Here is a 16,886-nt window from a genome sequence, read left to right on the forward strand (position 1 = left end):
GAGGGCTGCAGCGATCTTGGCCATACCTTTAGCAAGGATGCATATGCGGATTCTTCAATAGCTGCTGTTCACCCAATGGTCCTATCAGAAACTTCCAATGAGTCATATGATTTTGATTACAAACTCTTGCAAGAGAGATCTCCAGTGGTGGTTGATGTCTCTTCATGTAACCATGGGACGTCCCTTTATTCTACCCCCTTCAGTAGCCACTGTGACCACGGACGCTTCCCTGATAGGGTGGGGGGGGGGGCATTTTCAGGGAATGACCGCCCAAGGCACATGGATGGATCAAGAATCACACCTACATATCAATGTCCTGGAGATGATAGCAGTACTTCTGGCTTTGCAGTACTTTCAGGACTCTCTTCCTCAAGGGACGATTGCAGTTCAGACAGACAACATGTCGGTAGTCTGGTATTTGAACAAGCATGGCGGAACCAAGTCTTACCCCCTTTGTCGAGAAGCCCTCAGAGTTTGGCAGTGGGCTGTCTCTTCCCAGCACTTTCTGTTGGCAATACACATCACGGGGAGATCCAGTGTGATAGCAGACAAACTGAGCTGGGCAATTCTGTTGCCACATGAATGGTCCCTCAATCAAGAGATTGTGGACAGGATTTTCCGCAAATGGGGCCAGCCTTGCTGCGATCTTTTTGCCAGTCACGTCAACACGAAATTCAGAAGCTACTTTGCCCTGATTCCTCCTCCGGGACAACCCCCAAGAGACGCACTCATACACGATTGGCCCCGGGGTCTCCTCTATGCATTCCCTCCATTCCCTCTTATACCCTGACTTCTACAGAAAGCAATGTTGCTGGAAAGGACTATCATCCTCATAGCCCCACATTGGCCTCCACAGATTTGGTTCCCATTCCTTCATCATCATCTATTGGAGGATCCATGAATTCTGGACCCAGTTCCAGACCTTCTGACACATCCATCGAGGGACCTCCATCCCTCATTGCAGTCACTGAAGCTCACAGTTTGGCTGCTCCAGTTCCCATCATAGCCAGGCTTCATGATCTGTCTGATGAGATAAGACAGATCCTCTTGTCATCTCATAAGCCGTCCACCAGGAGACTGTATCTTAGTAAGTGGAAGAGATATTCCATATGGGCTTCTAAGCAGAACATTGATCCTTATCAAGCCCCCTTGCTGTCCATTTTAGAATTCTTGACTATGATTTTTAATGAAGGAGCTGAAGCTGCTATAGTTCGGGTCCAGTTGGCTGCTATATCTGACTTTCATCTTAGAGTGGACAGGCTAAACATAATGTCCCACAAGTTGTCCAAGGCCTTTCTCAAAGCGACCTTCCACATGAGGCCTCCAGTGAAATCTCCTTATTCTCCTTGGAATCTAAACTTTATGCTGTCTCGCATGATTCTTTCCCCGTTTGAACCAGCATCATCTTGTGATCTCAGATTTTTATCATGGAAAACCATATTTCTGGTGGCTATTACTTCTGCCCGCAAAGTGTCAGAACTTCAAGCTTTATCTATCAGCCCTCCTTATTTGATTTTTCATGCTGATAGAGTATCTCTTAGGACAAACCCCTCTTTTTTGCCCAAAGTTTGTTTTGAATCCAATATCAACCAAGTAATTGAGTTGCCAGTCTTCTTCTGTAACCATTCCAACAATTTATTGTACATGCTGCACAAACTTGATGTTCACAGACAGCTCAGATATTATTTGGACAGAACAAAAGATGTTAGAAAATCAGACCAGCTCTTTGTGTCTTTCTCTGAAGCCAGAAAAGGTAGACAAGTGGCTAAAACAACGCTTTTGAAATGGCTATCTGATTGTATCACCTTTGTTTATTCAGCTGCTAATATGCCCTTACTGCACAAGATTAAAGCACATTCTACCAGAGCAGTTTCTACATCTTCTGCATTCCAAGCCAAATTGCCCCTTGATAACATTTGTGCTGCCGCCACTTGGTGTAAACCTCATACCTTTATCACTCATTGCAAAGTTGATAAGGCCTCCAGGGACAGCACTTCCTTTGGGTCTACGGTCTTGAAGAATGTACACCCATGAGCCACCCGAGATTCAGGGTACTAGGGACGCTACCCATCAGTGAAGAATGAATGGCGAGATTGAACAACTTCACATTAAGAAGTTATGTACTCACCATAATGTTCCATGTGAGTTGTTCCATCTCACCTTCATTCTTACGTCCCTCCCTCCATCCCCCACCTGGCTGATAGTTGACCTAGAGTCTGATCTCATCCTGGTTATTCAATCTTTCTCTCTCTTGGGAGAATAGTTCTCTCACAGGGATATGGTAAACGCAGCAAACAAGATCTGAGGTAATTCCAGCAGCGCATTATGGGATAAGGGGCTTGGTCCCGAGCTACTGGTAAACCTTGAGCTTTGCTAACGGCCGTGTCGGAGCCGATGGATCGGCTCCAAACCCATCAGTGAAGAATGAAGGCGAGATGGAACAACTCACATGGAATATTATGGTGAGTACATAACTTCTTAATTTGCCAGACTACAGCATAAGAGATACCAAACTGGAGTTAATAATACATACTCAGGACTGCAGCATCCACCCCCTATAAAGTGCAACACAGTACAGTATCAGCAATCCATCTACATACTGTGGGAGTAGAACCGACAGCCTTCTGCATCAAGAGCAAGTATATTACCTGTTGTGATACTAACAATGCTTTTAAATACTTTAGCACAATAGTGATATAATTTGCTGAACAACAGTTGCACATTGTAAACAGACTTGGCATAAGCAGCACTAAACTTCTCTTCCCTTGAAGCTCTCAGCTCCTCGTAAAATGCACAACACTTATTGTATAATGCACTTGACCCTCAACCATATCTCTCAACTTTGTAGCACAAGAAATCTGGAGAAAGCCAAAATGTATGGGGGGGGGGGTAGAGACAAAGTCCCAAAACCAGAGATACAGTTTAAAGATTGCTTGTATAATCTTATGCATTTCCTGAAATATAAGAAGACTGAAACATAAATGGCTGTCATTATTTAGTGAGTTCATTTCTCACTTATTTGCCAGAAACCCACACATTTTAAGAGGAACAGACCAAATGTATGAGCCAAAAATTCCAGACATTCTGTGAAAATCTGGGTAGTTGAAAGGTATGCACGCAATTCCTTGAAACACAAGTGGTGGTAGAGGTAGAGAATTCAGGCTCTTTTCTTGTACCTAAGGAACAGGGTTTAGCGGAACGGAACATTAAATTCCATGCGGTAGGAAATAGGGTTGCCACCTTTTCAAATGGCCGAAGTGGGACATTTTTTTGTACAAATGTCTGAGTTTGCAAGACAGACATACCCACAGCCAGTGCAAAGGACATAACTTCACAGTTTTTGCCCAAATAAAAGCTTATTCTTGTAGCATTTGAGTTGCTTATACTATTTCATATAATATTCAGGCATTTCAGATACAAAATAACTGTTTAATGCAACTATTAAAGAAAACTTAGTATTTTTTGTCTTAAAATGTCAGGACATTTGCCATTTTTTAGATTTTTTCACAGGACAAAACTGCCCAAAGTGGGACAGTCCCTCACAAAGAGGGGCAGGTGGTAACCCTAGTAGGAAAGATACACATACAGATGCAGCTCTTAGGAAGATGCACGTATAGATGCAAGTCTTAGGAAGGCTGTGTTCAGATAACTGATGTTTCGGATGATTGATGTTCAGATAGTTGACACTCTACGGTATTAACTTAAGAAACATTTCTGTCAGAAATGTTTTACAAACAAAAATGACACCCAAATCACAATTTAAATGTAAAAAATAATTTAAAATGCTGTAAATGTGCTCATTGACCTCAAATAATCATAGCCCCAAAGAAGAAAACTGAAAAAAACAGTATGTTTTCCTGTAACAACTTTCAAAAGAAGCATTCAATCAACAGAAGTAACAGCTGCAGATTACTTGTGATTATGGCAGCATGAGGCAGTGATTAGAACATGCGTTCAGCTGTAGCCATACAGGGAAGGTGCACTATGGAAAGTGTCACTAGCACAAGCAGATGATAATATAAACTTTGCAGGGTCTGTGCACGAGCATAGTGTACACATGATTTCCTAGCCAGGAATAGTTAAGGACAAGTATGGTAGAGCCGACTGTGAATAATAATGCAGTATGTATGGCAACAGTTCAGAGATGATCATACTATTACTTCATTAGCATAATCACCGTACTTTGAGGCCGATTTTGGCATGATAGAAACCACTGTTGGGTTATTGTGAGAGAATATGTTAAGATGAACAACTTAGAAATAGGAATTCAGAATTTGTGCCATCATATAGGCTTACTTAAAGAAGAGAAGGTAACTGGTAATATACCTGTGGGCTGCAGTGAGTACACATGAGTGCATGGAACCAACAAGAACAATTACTGAAGAGAAGAGTGGATGAGGTAACATAAGACAAGGGAATAAATGGTTGTTGCCTCATTTTGTGGGAGATGCTCACCCTGGCAAGGAAAAGAACAGAATGGCATAAAGGTTATTGTCCTGCTGTTGGGTGGGAGGACTCACACTGGCAGGAAACAGAACACAAGGGCTTGACAAATTACAGTCCTGTTCTTACAGGGGTATAGTGTAGGATATGCACACTGACAGCAAGACTTGCTACATGGGAAATGCAGATTGTTGTGTATGTCGCACTACTTGATGTCACCATAATACTGCATGACAGTAAGCAGTGGTAGCATGTCCATTTCTGCTGTCACTATAGCACATTACCAGAGAGGTGTGTGGCTACCAAATAGAAGAAGGAGGACAATACTGAGATATGGTGGTCTGCAAAGGGCAGTTATGTACACGCAGACATGCGCATGCATGCACATGTGCACACACACACACACACACACACACACACACACACACACACACACACACACACACACACACACACACACGTGTAATCCCCAAGTGTAAACATTTTATCATGGAACAAACAGAATGACTCCAGCTAGAAAAATTATCTGTTCAGGAGACGGAGGTCTTACTGCGGGCTGCACACACTCACATAGCATACATATCCTTGACAAGTATAAAATAGACAAGGCTTTCTGAGTCCAGGTATTGCAGGAAATGGTGTAGGATGTCAGTGCTGTGGAAGACCATAATAGGATACTAGTACCTTTGCTTTGCAGGAACACTGATATCATTCTGAATGCCAAGACCAAGGCAGAGGACATCACCAGAGGCAGGTCCACAACATGGGGTGGACCACCAACACAGAAGCATCTCACAGAAGTGGAAGAGTTCCTGGTAACCTTGGCCAGGGAAGGTGAGAGGATCTTTATACCTGACAGCGACTTGCAGGTTTTAGCTGGGCTAACTATGACTGCCTGAGTGTCTGTAGGGAATGTATTGCCTTATTCCTAGCCTACCTTCCTGGGAGTCATTAACCCCATTTCAAAGACATATCCTGCATAACCTCCAACATTCAGCAGTGGACAGCTTTCTGAATGGCCTGATGCCTATAGCGATGGGGACAGAATATCTAGGACTATGTAGCTGGCAATGTGTGCATCTACGAAGTAGATGGCACTGCAATAAGTTATTGAGCATGAAACACTGCTAGAGGCTAAACGTATGCTAGATGTGTGATTCATGGGTGCTGCCTCTATGGAGCACACAGACACTGTATGCAGTACTGTATGTATTGCACACTATCTGGCAGTTGATGGAATGGGAGCTCTTCCAATTGATATACTGGATGTCGTGCAGAGAAAGTGTGCCCTAGATAGCAGTTAGTGGCCCTAGGACCTCAAGGAAGTGGGCTATGTTGTAGAATGCCTGCATAATGGTGGTTCTCTTTGCTGCCATGTGCAGAAACCAGACATGCTTCTCCACATGCTGTAGCATCTTATCAAGCAGTCAGTGTCAGAGTTGCAATGCCAGTGCTTGCTAAATTCCTAACATATTCCATGTTTGAAGCTGAAAGGCTTTTTAGCAAGGCAGGTTAATGTTACATAAACCTTTGTGTCCATTGGGATAGGCATTCTACACATTCCCTTTGATTCCATGTGTGGGTGGCACATATCTCTTAGTTCCTTGTAGTGTCTCGCACAAGGCAGCAGCAAAAGAAAATGCTCTGGCCTTGGAGGTGGTGGTATGTGACCCATCTGTGATGCAGAAGGCAGTATCACACATCATTATGGACAGTGGCTCCAAAAGTAGCCACTAACACATGTTGCTGTTCTAATGCTGGTGTGAACCCTAGCATCATAACACATGTGAAGCTGGTATACACTGGAAAGTCCTGGCATTCAAAATAGATTAGTGCCATGGCTTATTGTGCTAAATTAATGTCTTTGAATTGCTCTGCCATGTTTGATTTCATTATTTGCATAAAAAGCGGCTCTAATTTGCATGTTGCCACTCATTTGCATGCCATTTTGCATACCATACTAATTCTCCAGTAGTGCAGTCATCTTGCTTGTTTTGGTGAATTACAACTTATTTTTGCATCATTAATCATCATTCTGTTTCACATAACACTGTGTTCTGTTTCAGAATACGGCCAATGTCTACAGATAAAAATATATAAAATATACAGGCTTCTAAAGTTCTTAATGTTCTCAAGAGTTCATAGTAACTTAAGGGCAACTCCAGGAATAATTGTAAACCCAGAGTCCACAGACAGGTGATGCTAGTAATTTAGTTCTGCTGAGCTGGGCCACATGCATTCCTAAGCAAACAAGTACTCTGATATTCCTGATCCAGTAATAACATGCCACATGCCTGCTGTACAAACAACATGGTCATTCAGTTACAAAGAAACAGCCATGACACAGTCAAAACACAAGAAAAGCAACCTGACCAATGGAATAAATTTTCTGGATTGACATCAAGATGACTCCACAAAGCCCCACTTACTGAGAAAACATACATTGCATAAATGTCACCCACATGCAGAACACTGCAAAACAGCAGGTACAGACAAAGTTTGTCAGGTTAAAAGCAGTCTCTGAAGCAAGACAGAGTAGAAGAGCAATGTCAGCAGAAAAAAATCGGCACCTTCAGTGAGCAAATTTACTGGTGCATACACAGTCAGAAATTATGTACATCAAAACATTGTAACAAAGTAGTAAGGCATCAATAATGTGAATATTAACATTGCTAAGAAATCATAAGTCAGTCAGTAAAACAGATAAGGTAACTCCATCATAGGGCACTTCCTAGCACCTCAGCAAATAAAATAACCATAAGTCAATCTGAATAATGAAAACACTAGTTTACTCAGTCCACACACAAAAAAAGAGAATAGAGTCAAACTGAGATTGTCATAAGCAGCCAGCTGCTGCCATCTTGGACTACTTATTACCTTTTGCAACTGTATTAAGTTCCTCCATTATGGAGCCTCTTGCAAGTACAAGTTAGGGGCCACACCTGATGTACATATTTAAAAAATGAGCTCTATGTTCAAAATAATCCAAAAAAAAGTTGAAGTTCAAAAATCTGAAAATAAGCAGAATTAAAAGAAAACACATTCTATGCAGGAGTGCCTCACTGTACCCCACACCCCCTGCTAATTATATATACTAACTTCGAGATTGCACCCCAGTGGGGAAAGAAGAAAATCCTAGTCCCCACTCTACCACAGTCTCAGACAAGATACTTTTGGCTTTTTTACAACTAATAAAAAAGCAGGTCGAAGTTTTGACTTTCAACCTTTGAGGGTTGATCATTTGGATTCAATATTTTGAAAGTTTGGCATTCTAAATGCATCCCATGTATATCTGTATGTATATATCTGTATCTATATGTATATCTATGTCTATATATATATATATATATATATATATATATCCGAAACGTCAATAACCAAACCCCCGAAAATTGTATGAATAAAAACAGACCCAAATGGATGAAATGCGATTGAAAACGATGTCGCTATCAAATTCCAGATGACAAACTCAAACAGTCCAAGCAAAAAATGCAACTAGCAAACGCTAGAGTTTATTCAAAAAAGTAAAACGTTAGCGCTTTCGCGGTTAACCCGCTTCTTCAGACGTTACAAATACAAAAATCCAATCAACATATATATATAAAAAATTTTAAAATGCTTAAAATACGTAACTTTTACAGATAATATTATCTGGTATTTCGTTAGTTATTTATTATTTGAGTTCAGACTATTTATTATTACTATTCATCATTCAGGCTGCTACGAATATACATTAAAGCTTTTTAGACAGATACATGAGTTGTTACATCGTCTCAGAAGACGTTAAAACAACATTTTATATACAATGTTTCATCTTATTGTATGTACACATCATGAGAGTGTTCAATATAAGAAGCTACATTTGTTTAGTTATATCTACTTAATTGAACGAGCTTGTTTAAACAATAGTAGCATTCCTGTTTATAGGATGTGACATGGACATGGAAGGGAAGTTACGTATTTTAAGCATTTTAAAATTTTTTATATATATATGTTGATTGGATTTTTGTATTTGTAACGTTTGAAGAAGCGGGTTAACCGCGATAGCGCTAACGTTTTACTTTTTTGAATAAACTCTAGCGTTTGCTAGTTGCATTTTTTGCTTGGACTGTTTGAGTTTGTCATCTGGAATTTGATAGCGACATCGTTTTCAATCACATTTCATCCATTTGGGTCTGTTTTTATTCATATATATATATATATATATATATATATATATATATGTGTGTGTGTGTGTGTGTGTGTGTGTGTGTGTGTGTGTGTATATATATATATATATATATATATATATATATATATATATATATATATATATATATGGATCTAGGCCGTTTGCTTGAATGAGCAAATGTCCGAATCCATAATAACTGAACACACTTTAATGAAAGCGCTTTTATCAAAAAAGTGCTTTTGTTAAAGCGTGTTACAAAAAAACCCCACTACATTAACATTTTAGCTGTGCCCCCCACACCCCCCTACTTTAATATTCTCCCTCTGAGACTGCACTACAGTGGGGAAAAGGGAAATTTCCCTTACCCGCACCATAGTACAGCCTCGGCAACAGGCATACTTACGAGAAAGTGCTTATTCGGTGAAAAGCACTTTCGCGTAAGTATGCCCAGCTGTTTCAGTTGCGGTCGTTTGCTCATTTGAGCAAACGTCCGGAGCCCATATATGTTGTTGATGAAGCTTTTCTTCCTAGGTCTGCGTTTGCTGCAAAAGGAGTTTATGCTCAGTCAGACTAAGCTGGTACACAAATGTAATTTATTAATCCTGTTGGGTGACTCAGCATAAGATGGGGCAAGATTGTGATTCTTGAGTGCACTCATTCCTTTGTGACAAGGCTTCTTCCTCTGTTGCTATTCACAGAGTAGGTAGAGACAGAGGTAAGAGAGAGGGAGAGAGAGAGCATGGAGATTACAAACATCCTCCACAGTAGAGATAACTTACTTACTTCCTCTTCAAGGGGTCTTCCAACAGTTTCTGAAAGGGCTGGGCAAATTAAATGGGCTCTTGAAAGAGGCATCTAAGATGGAGCTTCTAAGCATCTAAGATGGAGCTTCTAAGTATCTTCTTAAGGGAGGTTAGGCTGTGTCAAGACAACCTACAGAACATGTGTCTGAACCTGTGTCCCTAGTTACTGCATCAGTGCATTTAGAACTGCACTGGAGATAAAAGTCCACTACTGAAGCTGTGGACTGAAACTTGACCACTTCTTACTTTCACACATACTCAAGGAGGAGAAAAGTAACTGTGCCTGATTTGCGAGGGAGAACTGGAATTCGGACAGGTGAAATGACTAGTTGAGGGCTCACGCTCTGGTATGGCAGAGATGCATACTTTGTTACCACATCTGTTAGAGTTAGACTCCCTGTCTAGTGGAAAGGTGGCAGAATGCTATAGTGGTTGGGCACTTTTCTGGACTGAAAATCTCATAAGATTCCATCTGGGACTGTCCATTCATTTGGGATCTGAAAAGGGTGTCTTTCTTGGTGGCTGCAGGAGCAAAGTCTGACCTTCCTGGCTACAAAAGTAGGACCCATTGTTTCAGTGACCAGTTCCCCTGCTGCATAAGTAGGACCCATTGTTTGCATGACCAATTCCACAGGGAAATGACCCAATGCTTCTCCTTCTTTCTTGGATACACATTAAGATGTTTCTGGGGGGAAAGAGTGAAGGCCATTAGACAGTCCATAGAGGACTTAATGAAATTCAAGGTTTCTTTAAAGAAAAGGTCATGTTGGGAGGCTAATTGGGTTAGAGAAAGTTCACTGTTCTTATCTGTCTTGTAGATAATGACCTTTAGGAACCTGGATTTGAAGGAGATACTCCCACCCTCACCATCTCCAGGAACAAGCTTACGTATAGTCTGATATGGGGACATGTGTGCAATGGATGCATATTGGATACTGAGTGAGAGGAATCACACCTGCCAAGGCATGACAGGACAGTAGCGGCTTGCACCAAGCCTGATGCTCTCATCAATCCATGTTACCTGTGGGTTCATTATCACAACTGCAATTCACTCTTCCTCCAGTTTCTGAACATTTGATTGACATCCAGTCCCTCAATTAAAATCACAATGCAGGTAGACCCGATGACCATCTCTTCATTTGGGTCATGAGATCCTGCTGGGTGTGAGGGGAAATTTAGATGGAAAGTCAATTATCTTGAGTACTCTGACCTTTGACTAGGAACTTGAGACTACTCCCCATAATCAAGCTGGTCAACTGTGAATTCCAGCCAGGCATCCAGGGAATAGCTGTCACCTACATTCTGAAATGCACCCCTCAGAAGGAATGGGAGTGTAGTGTAACTCCTTTGAGAACCTTATCATCTGCAAAGCTTGGGATGGATATGAACCTGAGCTCTTGTTAAATGAGGGTGCACATAGTGTATGCAGAGACTAGAGAGCTGTTTCAGAATGAGCTTGAAGTCTTGTTAAATGAGGATGCACATAGTGTATGCATGGACCGGAGAGCTGTTTCAGAATTGGACTTACCTGTAGGAGGACTTGGCTATGACTTTTCCTGACATTCCTGGTCCCTGTAACAGTGTTTCAGCTGAGATGTAGGGCTATGCTTGAGACTCCCCCACTGGTGTCTTTATGTGCAGCTGTTGTCTGCCATCATCCTCTTCATAATTCAAAATATGATCTTCTTTGTAGGGCTTAGGTCTTCATAATTCAAAATATGATCCTCTTTGTAGGGGTTAGGTCTTCATAATTTAAAATATGATCGTCTTTGTAGGGGTTATGTCTTCATAATTCAAAATATGATCCTCTTTGTAGGGGTTAGCTCTTCATAATTCAAAATATGATCCTCTTTGTAGGGGTTAGGTCTTTATAATTCAAAATATAATCTTCTCTGTAGGGGTTAGGTCTTTATAATTCAAAATATGATCCTCTCTGTAGGGGTTAGGTCTTCATAATTCAAAATATAATCATCTTTGTAGAGGTTAGGTCTTCATAATTCAAAATATGATCCTCTTTGTAAGGGTTAGGTCATTCTTTTCTCCATTATTTGCTTTTTTATGGAGTTGAGCTGCTGGCATTTCTGGCAGTGTTTTATGTTACTTTCCTTCTTAAGGCAGTGCATACTGTGTTGATGTGTGTTTTGGCAATCACTTGACAGTTAAAGTGATACATAGATGACCTGTTTCTAGGTATCAGATGTAGGTAGTGACCACAGTTGCACATTAGGCTTGAGATCTGAATTGTGAAAGTGGCAGAAAAGAGCTGGCAGGTTGAGGGACTAAGCGTACTAATATTGTCAATGTGTGACATCACTGCATGCACCAATATTGTGCACACATACCCCTAGTGCAAGAGTTTCTGACAAAAAGAACTTACTTGTGATTGTTGGAGAGGATGACCCCAGTCATTGACCCAAAAAGGAGGGCTCCTGAAGTCGTTATACCTATGTTTGTGTAATAGTTCTTGATCCTGTTTTGTTGAATTATGTCATTGTAGCTTAATATGTTGCAATTTTCATTTGACAAATAAGTATTTTATCTGGAACTAATGGGAACTCAGGTACTCAGGTAATGTCTCCCTGAATGACCAAATAGTATGTGACAAGGTGTACAGTTGTATTGTAATACAGGCATACCCTTTATCACTGTGACGTATGGCTCTCTGCTTTTAGTCCACACAAATGTATTCATCATAGGTAAAAGTTGACACAAAATGTGGTAATCTGTATTATGAAACTAGGGTATTGAAAAATGATGTGGTTTATAGGAGCATTGCTTAAAGATGTGAGGCACTGGCATCACTAATATGGTACGTTTTTTGTATATGTTGTAAATATATATTTATGTCATAACGGTTTTCTGACTTGATTTGCAGGTTGTCCAACACATGGTGAGGAACCCTTTGCCCTTCTTCTTTTCACTATGGTAACAAAGTTTTGCAGTGGACATGCTCCACACTTCCCAATGAAGAAGGTACTGCTGTTACTTTGGAAAACAGTGCTGGTAAGTAAAGTGGTGGCACATTCTCCCCTGCAGTATGCTGTAACAGTGTTTATATGACTTTTCCAATTAGGGAATGAAGTAGTGCCTCACATAAATTTGTAACAAGAGATAGGTGTAGCAGTCTTGTTTAAATAAAAAAGTAATCAGGAGCATGATGTGTATTTTAAAGCTTGTGTGCATGAAATAAATTACTTTTAGAATTAATGCAGGATCTCAGCAATAAACAGCCAGCAAGCATGAGGTAGACTTTGTGGACTCTTAGTTAAGAGGGAGGAGGACATGCTGCTGGAGACCTCCTTAAGACTGCGTATACACTCTGGACTAGGACAGTACAGGCAAACTTGTTAAGTGTACAACTCTATTTTGCTAGAAAGTGTGAACTAACTTAAAAAAAATCATACAGGTTACACCATAGTGCACTGGTGAGTTTAGAACCCTGCATACATGTGGGTAGTCCATTGATCAGTGATTGTCTGTGTGTAAATGCTTAAGTTTGACAGTTGTATTTAAAGGGTATGATAGCAGAACTGGGGAATGTTGAGTGAGATGATAGGAGTCAACCCACTGAAAAAAGTGTCAACATGCCAGTGTGACAAGAAGCATCAGACATGGCTCTTTGGAAAAGCATCATTGCAAAGTGCTGTCTCAGAATAATACAAACCAGTGTACATAATACAACCATGCAGTATCTGTCCACAAGTCGTACTGATGTGGTTTACTTTGACATCCAACTTGTGATTCATGGATGTGAACTAGTAATGTGTCCTATAGCACATTCTAAGGGCAAACCACAAGAGCATGTTTACTGTATGGTCCTGTAGCAGCTGTGATGTATGCTGAATGAGGATACACAATGTGCCAGACTGCCAGATGACTATGAGATAGATTGTCTTATGGATATGTGGTCAGGACATGTGCATTATTAATGTAGACTGTCTGTTGCTAGTTTGACATTAGACTTACAATGTTAGACTATGTGCAGATTCTTTCACATAGATCTTTAGAGCCATGGTACTGCACCTAGGTTCACCTGTGGATGACTGCATGTTTGCAAACTGTGCTGCAGGTATTGATTGAGTGTAGCTGTACGCCATAGATTCCATGCTACTTTATGTGTGCTTTGTGGTGAGCACTTTATTGGATGTTGTATTGTGTGTATGTAGCCTACTGATGCATTACTACTGTGTGCTGCCCAGTAGTCAGGATGGTTTACACCAGAGGCAGTAGTAGTCGGATGTTTGTCTTCTTTTGGTTAACACTCTCCAGCTGCTCCCAGACCCCCCCCCCCCTAGAGTACAGTGTTCCTGAACACAGCCCGCTCTCTCTCTCTTTTTTTTTTATAGTGTGGTATATGTTTAGAAACAGAGGAAAATGAAAACCAAGAAAATGAATCAGAGTCCTAGTGAGCTTTTTTTTTCTCACTCGGGCAAGAAATGAGACCGTATTTTGCTTTCAGAATAACATATTTAATTCTCACTGCATTTCTTTAGTAACAAAATTTTGACTTGGACTTTTCATGCACTTGCAGCTGTCAAAAGGTAAAATCAGTATAACCTCAGAAATAATTTTAACTGTTTCATTACTGACAAGAGTTTTTATTAACTTCTGAGCCATTAACTTTTAATAGGTGTTTTAAAACGTGAGCCTGTGTGTAATCAACTGGATGGTTAAGCCATTTACAAACACAAACCCTCCACCCTACAAAGTATGACTTTGTAAAGGGAAGGTCTTGTTTGTTTAATTTGGTTAACCTATTTTAGAATGTGACTGAAGCCAGAACTGGTGGGAGTCATTCGCTCCATGCTGCTTATCTCTGCTTTCACAAGACATTCAACATTGTTCACCATGCACATTGTTGATAAACTTACCAGACTAAGTATTAGACCCTGTTTTACTCAGTGTATAGCTAACTGGCTCTCTGATCATACAAATAGGGTGAGAGTTGATGATATCTTCTCATCTAATAGATTAGTCACAAGCGGAGTCCCCCAGGACTCCGTGATGGGTCCCTTTCTCTGTGGTATCTACTTCTCTGATGTGAAGACAGATGTCTAAGATTTGTGGTTGACCAGGTCTGTGGATGACTGCAAACTGGGTACCATCATTGATAACAGCACAGACATTCTCCTGCAAGAGCTAGATAGTCATCTCCTAATGTTCTGACCTTGACCTTTACACTTAGGCAGCCCAGCCTCTTGATTTTGATTAAGTTATAAGGTTAGGTTAAGTCTTTCACTCTTTTTTCTGTCTCATATCAACTCCTTATGGAGATCACTATCTTGTCTTCTGGACTATGGAAGACCCTGTTTACTAGATCTTCTTCACCGCAGAGGCACTGGAAGTGCTGGGAACACTTGCTCCAAAACTATTAACTTGGAGGGATAGTTTCAATACCAAAGGAATTCCTTACCTTTGGAATAAACTTCCTTTGCATGTTAGACTCCTTCAAGTTAAGTTTTGATCATTGGATGGGTTCACATAAATTCACCTAAGGATCATTATGGCCTTTATCAAGAAGAGAACTAAACAGGTAAATAGAGAAAATGGCTAGGCTTTATATAGCTGTTCAGAGATGATGGCTAGACTGTATGGCTGTTCAGACTGCCTTGTAGTAGTAACCTTTGACCCTGTGTACCTATTTATTTTGTATGTTGGTGCAGCCCATCATACAGCATGCAGGCCATTTTTCTGTAAATCTGTCTTCAAAGTAATAGCACCTTGCTCATCATAAGAGCATTAACTGTCTTGATTTTAACACATAATGAAGATGAAAGGGTACAAGTGAGGTAACGCTTTTGGTAAGCACAAAACTAAGCAACTCATATAGAGGACTAGAATTTAGTTTCTACATGTGGTAAGATAAATAATTGAAAAAAAATATATTTAAGACATTTTTAACTCTAGGAAATTTTTCAGTGTTTAAATCCACCACCATATCTTTGTACATTTAAACTTTTTGAACGACATTACTTTAAAACTTTGCATAAAAGATTTCCTTTCCTCCCTTCCGTTTATCCCTTATCATGGCACACCTAATTATTTTAAAATGTACTAGACTGTAATGTGCCTTCTAATTTTGCACCAACACTATCTTGGTAAATGTCATTTGTATTCATTGCCATGTCCACTTTGCACATGTTCCAAACAGTTCTTTGTACTTTCTCAGCTCTGGACTCTGCATCAGCACCCCTTAACCTTTCTGACCTCCAATACACATGTATGCTACTACTTTTACACAAAAAACAAGGCACATTTATTCTTATACATTGGTTTAATACAACAATTTAATAACTATAGTTTCCTTTCCTTATCTGCAAGCAGTGTCTTTTTTCTGTTAATAGAGTTTTGCTTTGTTATTATATAGTCCTGCTAAGCCTTAGTTAGATATTGTTTTCTCAAAGTAACTTTTCCAGATACTACCAGCTAGAGAGTTTTCTACCAACCTCTCATGTTAGGTTTTTCTAAGTTACTTCTTTTCAGTCTCTCTTTTTTTTTTGTTAAACACCTTTATTAAATTATCACTTAAGATATGGGCAAATATACATTAACATAAAAGAAGACAAACCATTTTAACATTTTTCCATTTAAATACAATATACATCACATACATTTTCTTTGCTACTATCATCAGTCTAGCATTACAAAAAATTGTTAAATTCTTGCCTTCCCTTAAACCTTACTGCTCCTCCTCCTGAGCATTATTATGCAATTTCCATTTGCTTCTGTGTAATTTGCTCCTTTCCTTTTTTAAAGATCCCTCTTCCAGTTATTTTATCGCTTTCATAATATTCATTATCTCGAATACAGTTGGTGTAGACTTTGATTTCTATTTTCTAGTAATTGATTTATTGGCAGCAAACAGAATTAAACTTAATAAGGCCGTATATGTCTAGGCAGTTCAAATCCTGTATCCCAGCTCAAAATAATCATTTCCTTACTTACAGCCATTTGCTCACCTAATATTTCTGAGAGAGTAATCTAGCAACTCATTATCTCCAAACACAAATGTTCCCAGTTGCGTCTTTCTTCTCCATCACACTTCCAACATTTTCTATCTACCTGAGGAAAAATTCTTTGAAGTCTGTTGGGGTATAAAATATTTGTGCTAACACTTCCAGGCAAGACCCTAAATCTCCTGGACTTGGTTGCATACTTGGGAGTCATGCATGTGTCTTCTCATTGTTTTTTTGTGTATTGCTTTAACAGTCTATCTTCCCAATCTTTTCCAACCTCCTCTGAATGATTCTTATAGTTATTGTGCAATATTTTGTATGCCCTACTAATCATCCCTATTTTAACAGCTGCTTCTGTTCTAGATTCAACTAAAAACTCTGCCAGAGCAGGTTCTTTCATTTAAATCCCCCTGCCCATTTCTCTTTGCCTGTAATCTGAGATCAAGCCCTGGTGGGGAAGGCAGTTTCTAGCTTACAATCCAAATGTCTTCTTGACCTCATCGCACTCTATTA

The 16,886-nt window shown here is 39.9% G+C and overlaps 1 protein-coding gene across 1 annotated transcript in view; it reads left to right on the plus strand.

Annotated features, from left to right (window-relative positions):
- The window catches only part of STRIP2 (striatin interacting protein 2), a 1,652,725-nt gene that overhangs the window by 943,020 nt on the left and 692,819 nt on the right, over window positions 1-16,886 (plus strand). The window contains exon 8 of the mRNA XM_044088838.1: window positions 12,293-12,420. Coding sequence (XP_043944773.1) covers window positions 12,293-12,420 — 128 coding nt within the window. The remainder of the gene's footprint in view (window positions 1-12,292; window positions 12,421-16,886) is intronic.

The sequence above is a fragment of the Protopterus annectens genome, chromosome 11.part0 (assembly GCF_019279795.1).
Source record: "Protopterus annectens isolate FY-2018-M chromosome 11.part0, PAN1.0, whole genome shotgun sequence".
Classification (NCBI taxonomy): Eukaryota; Metazoa; Chordata; order Ceratodontiformes; family Protopteridae; genus Protopterus; species Protopterus annectens.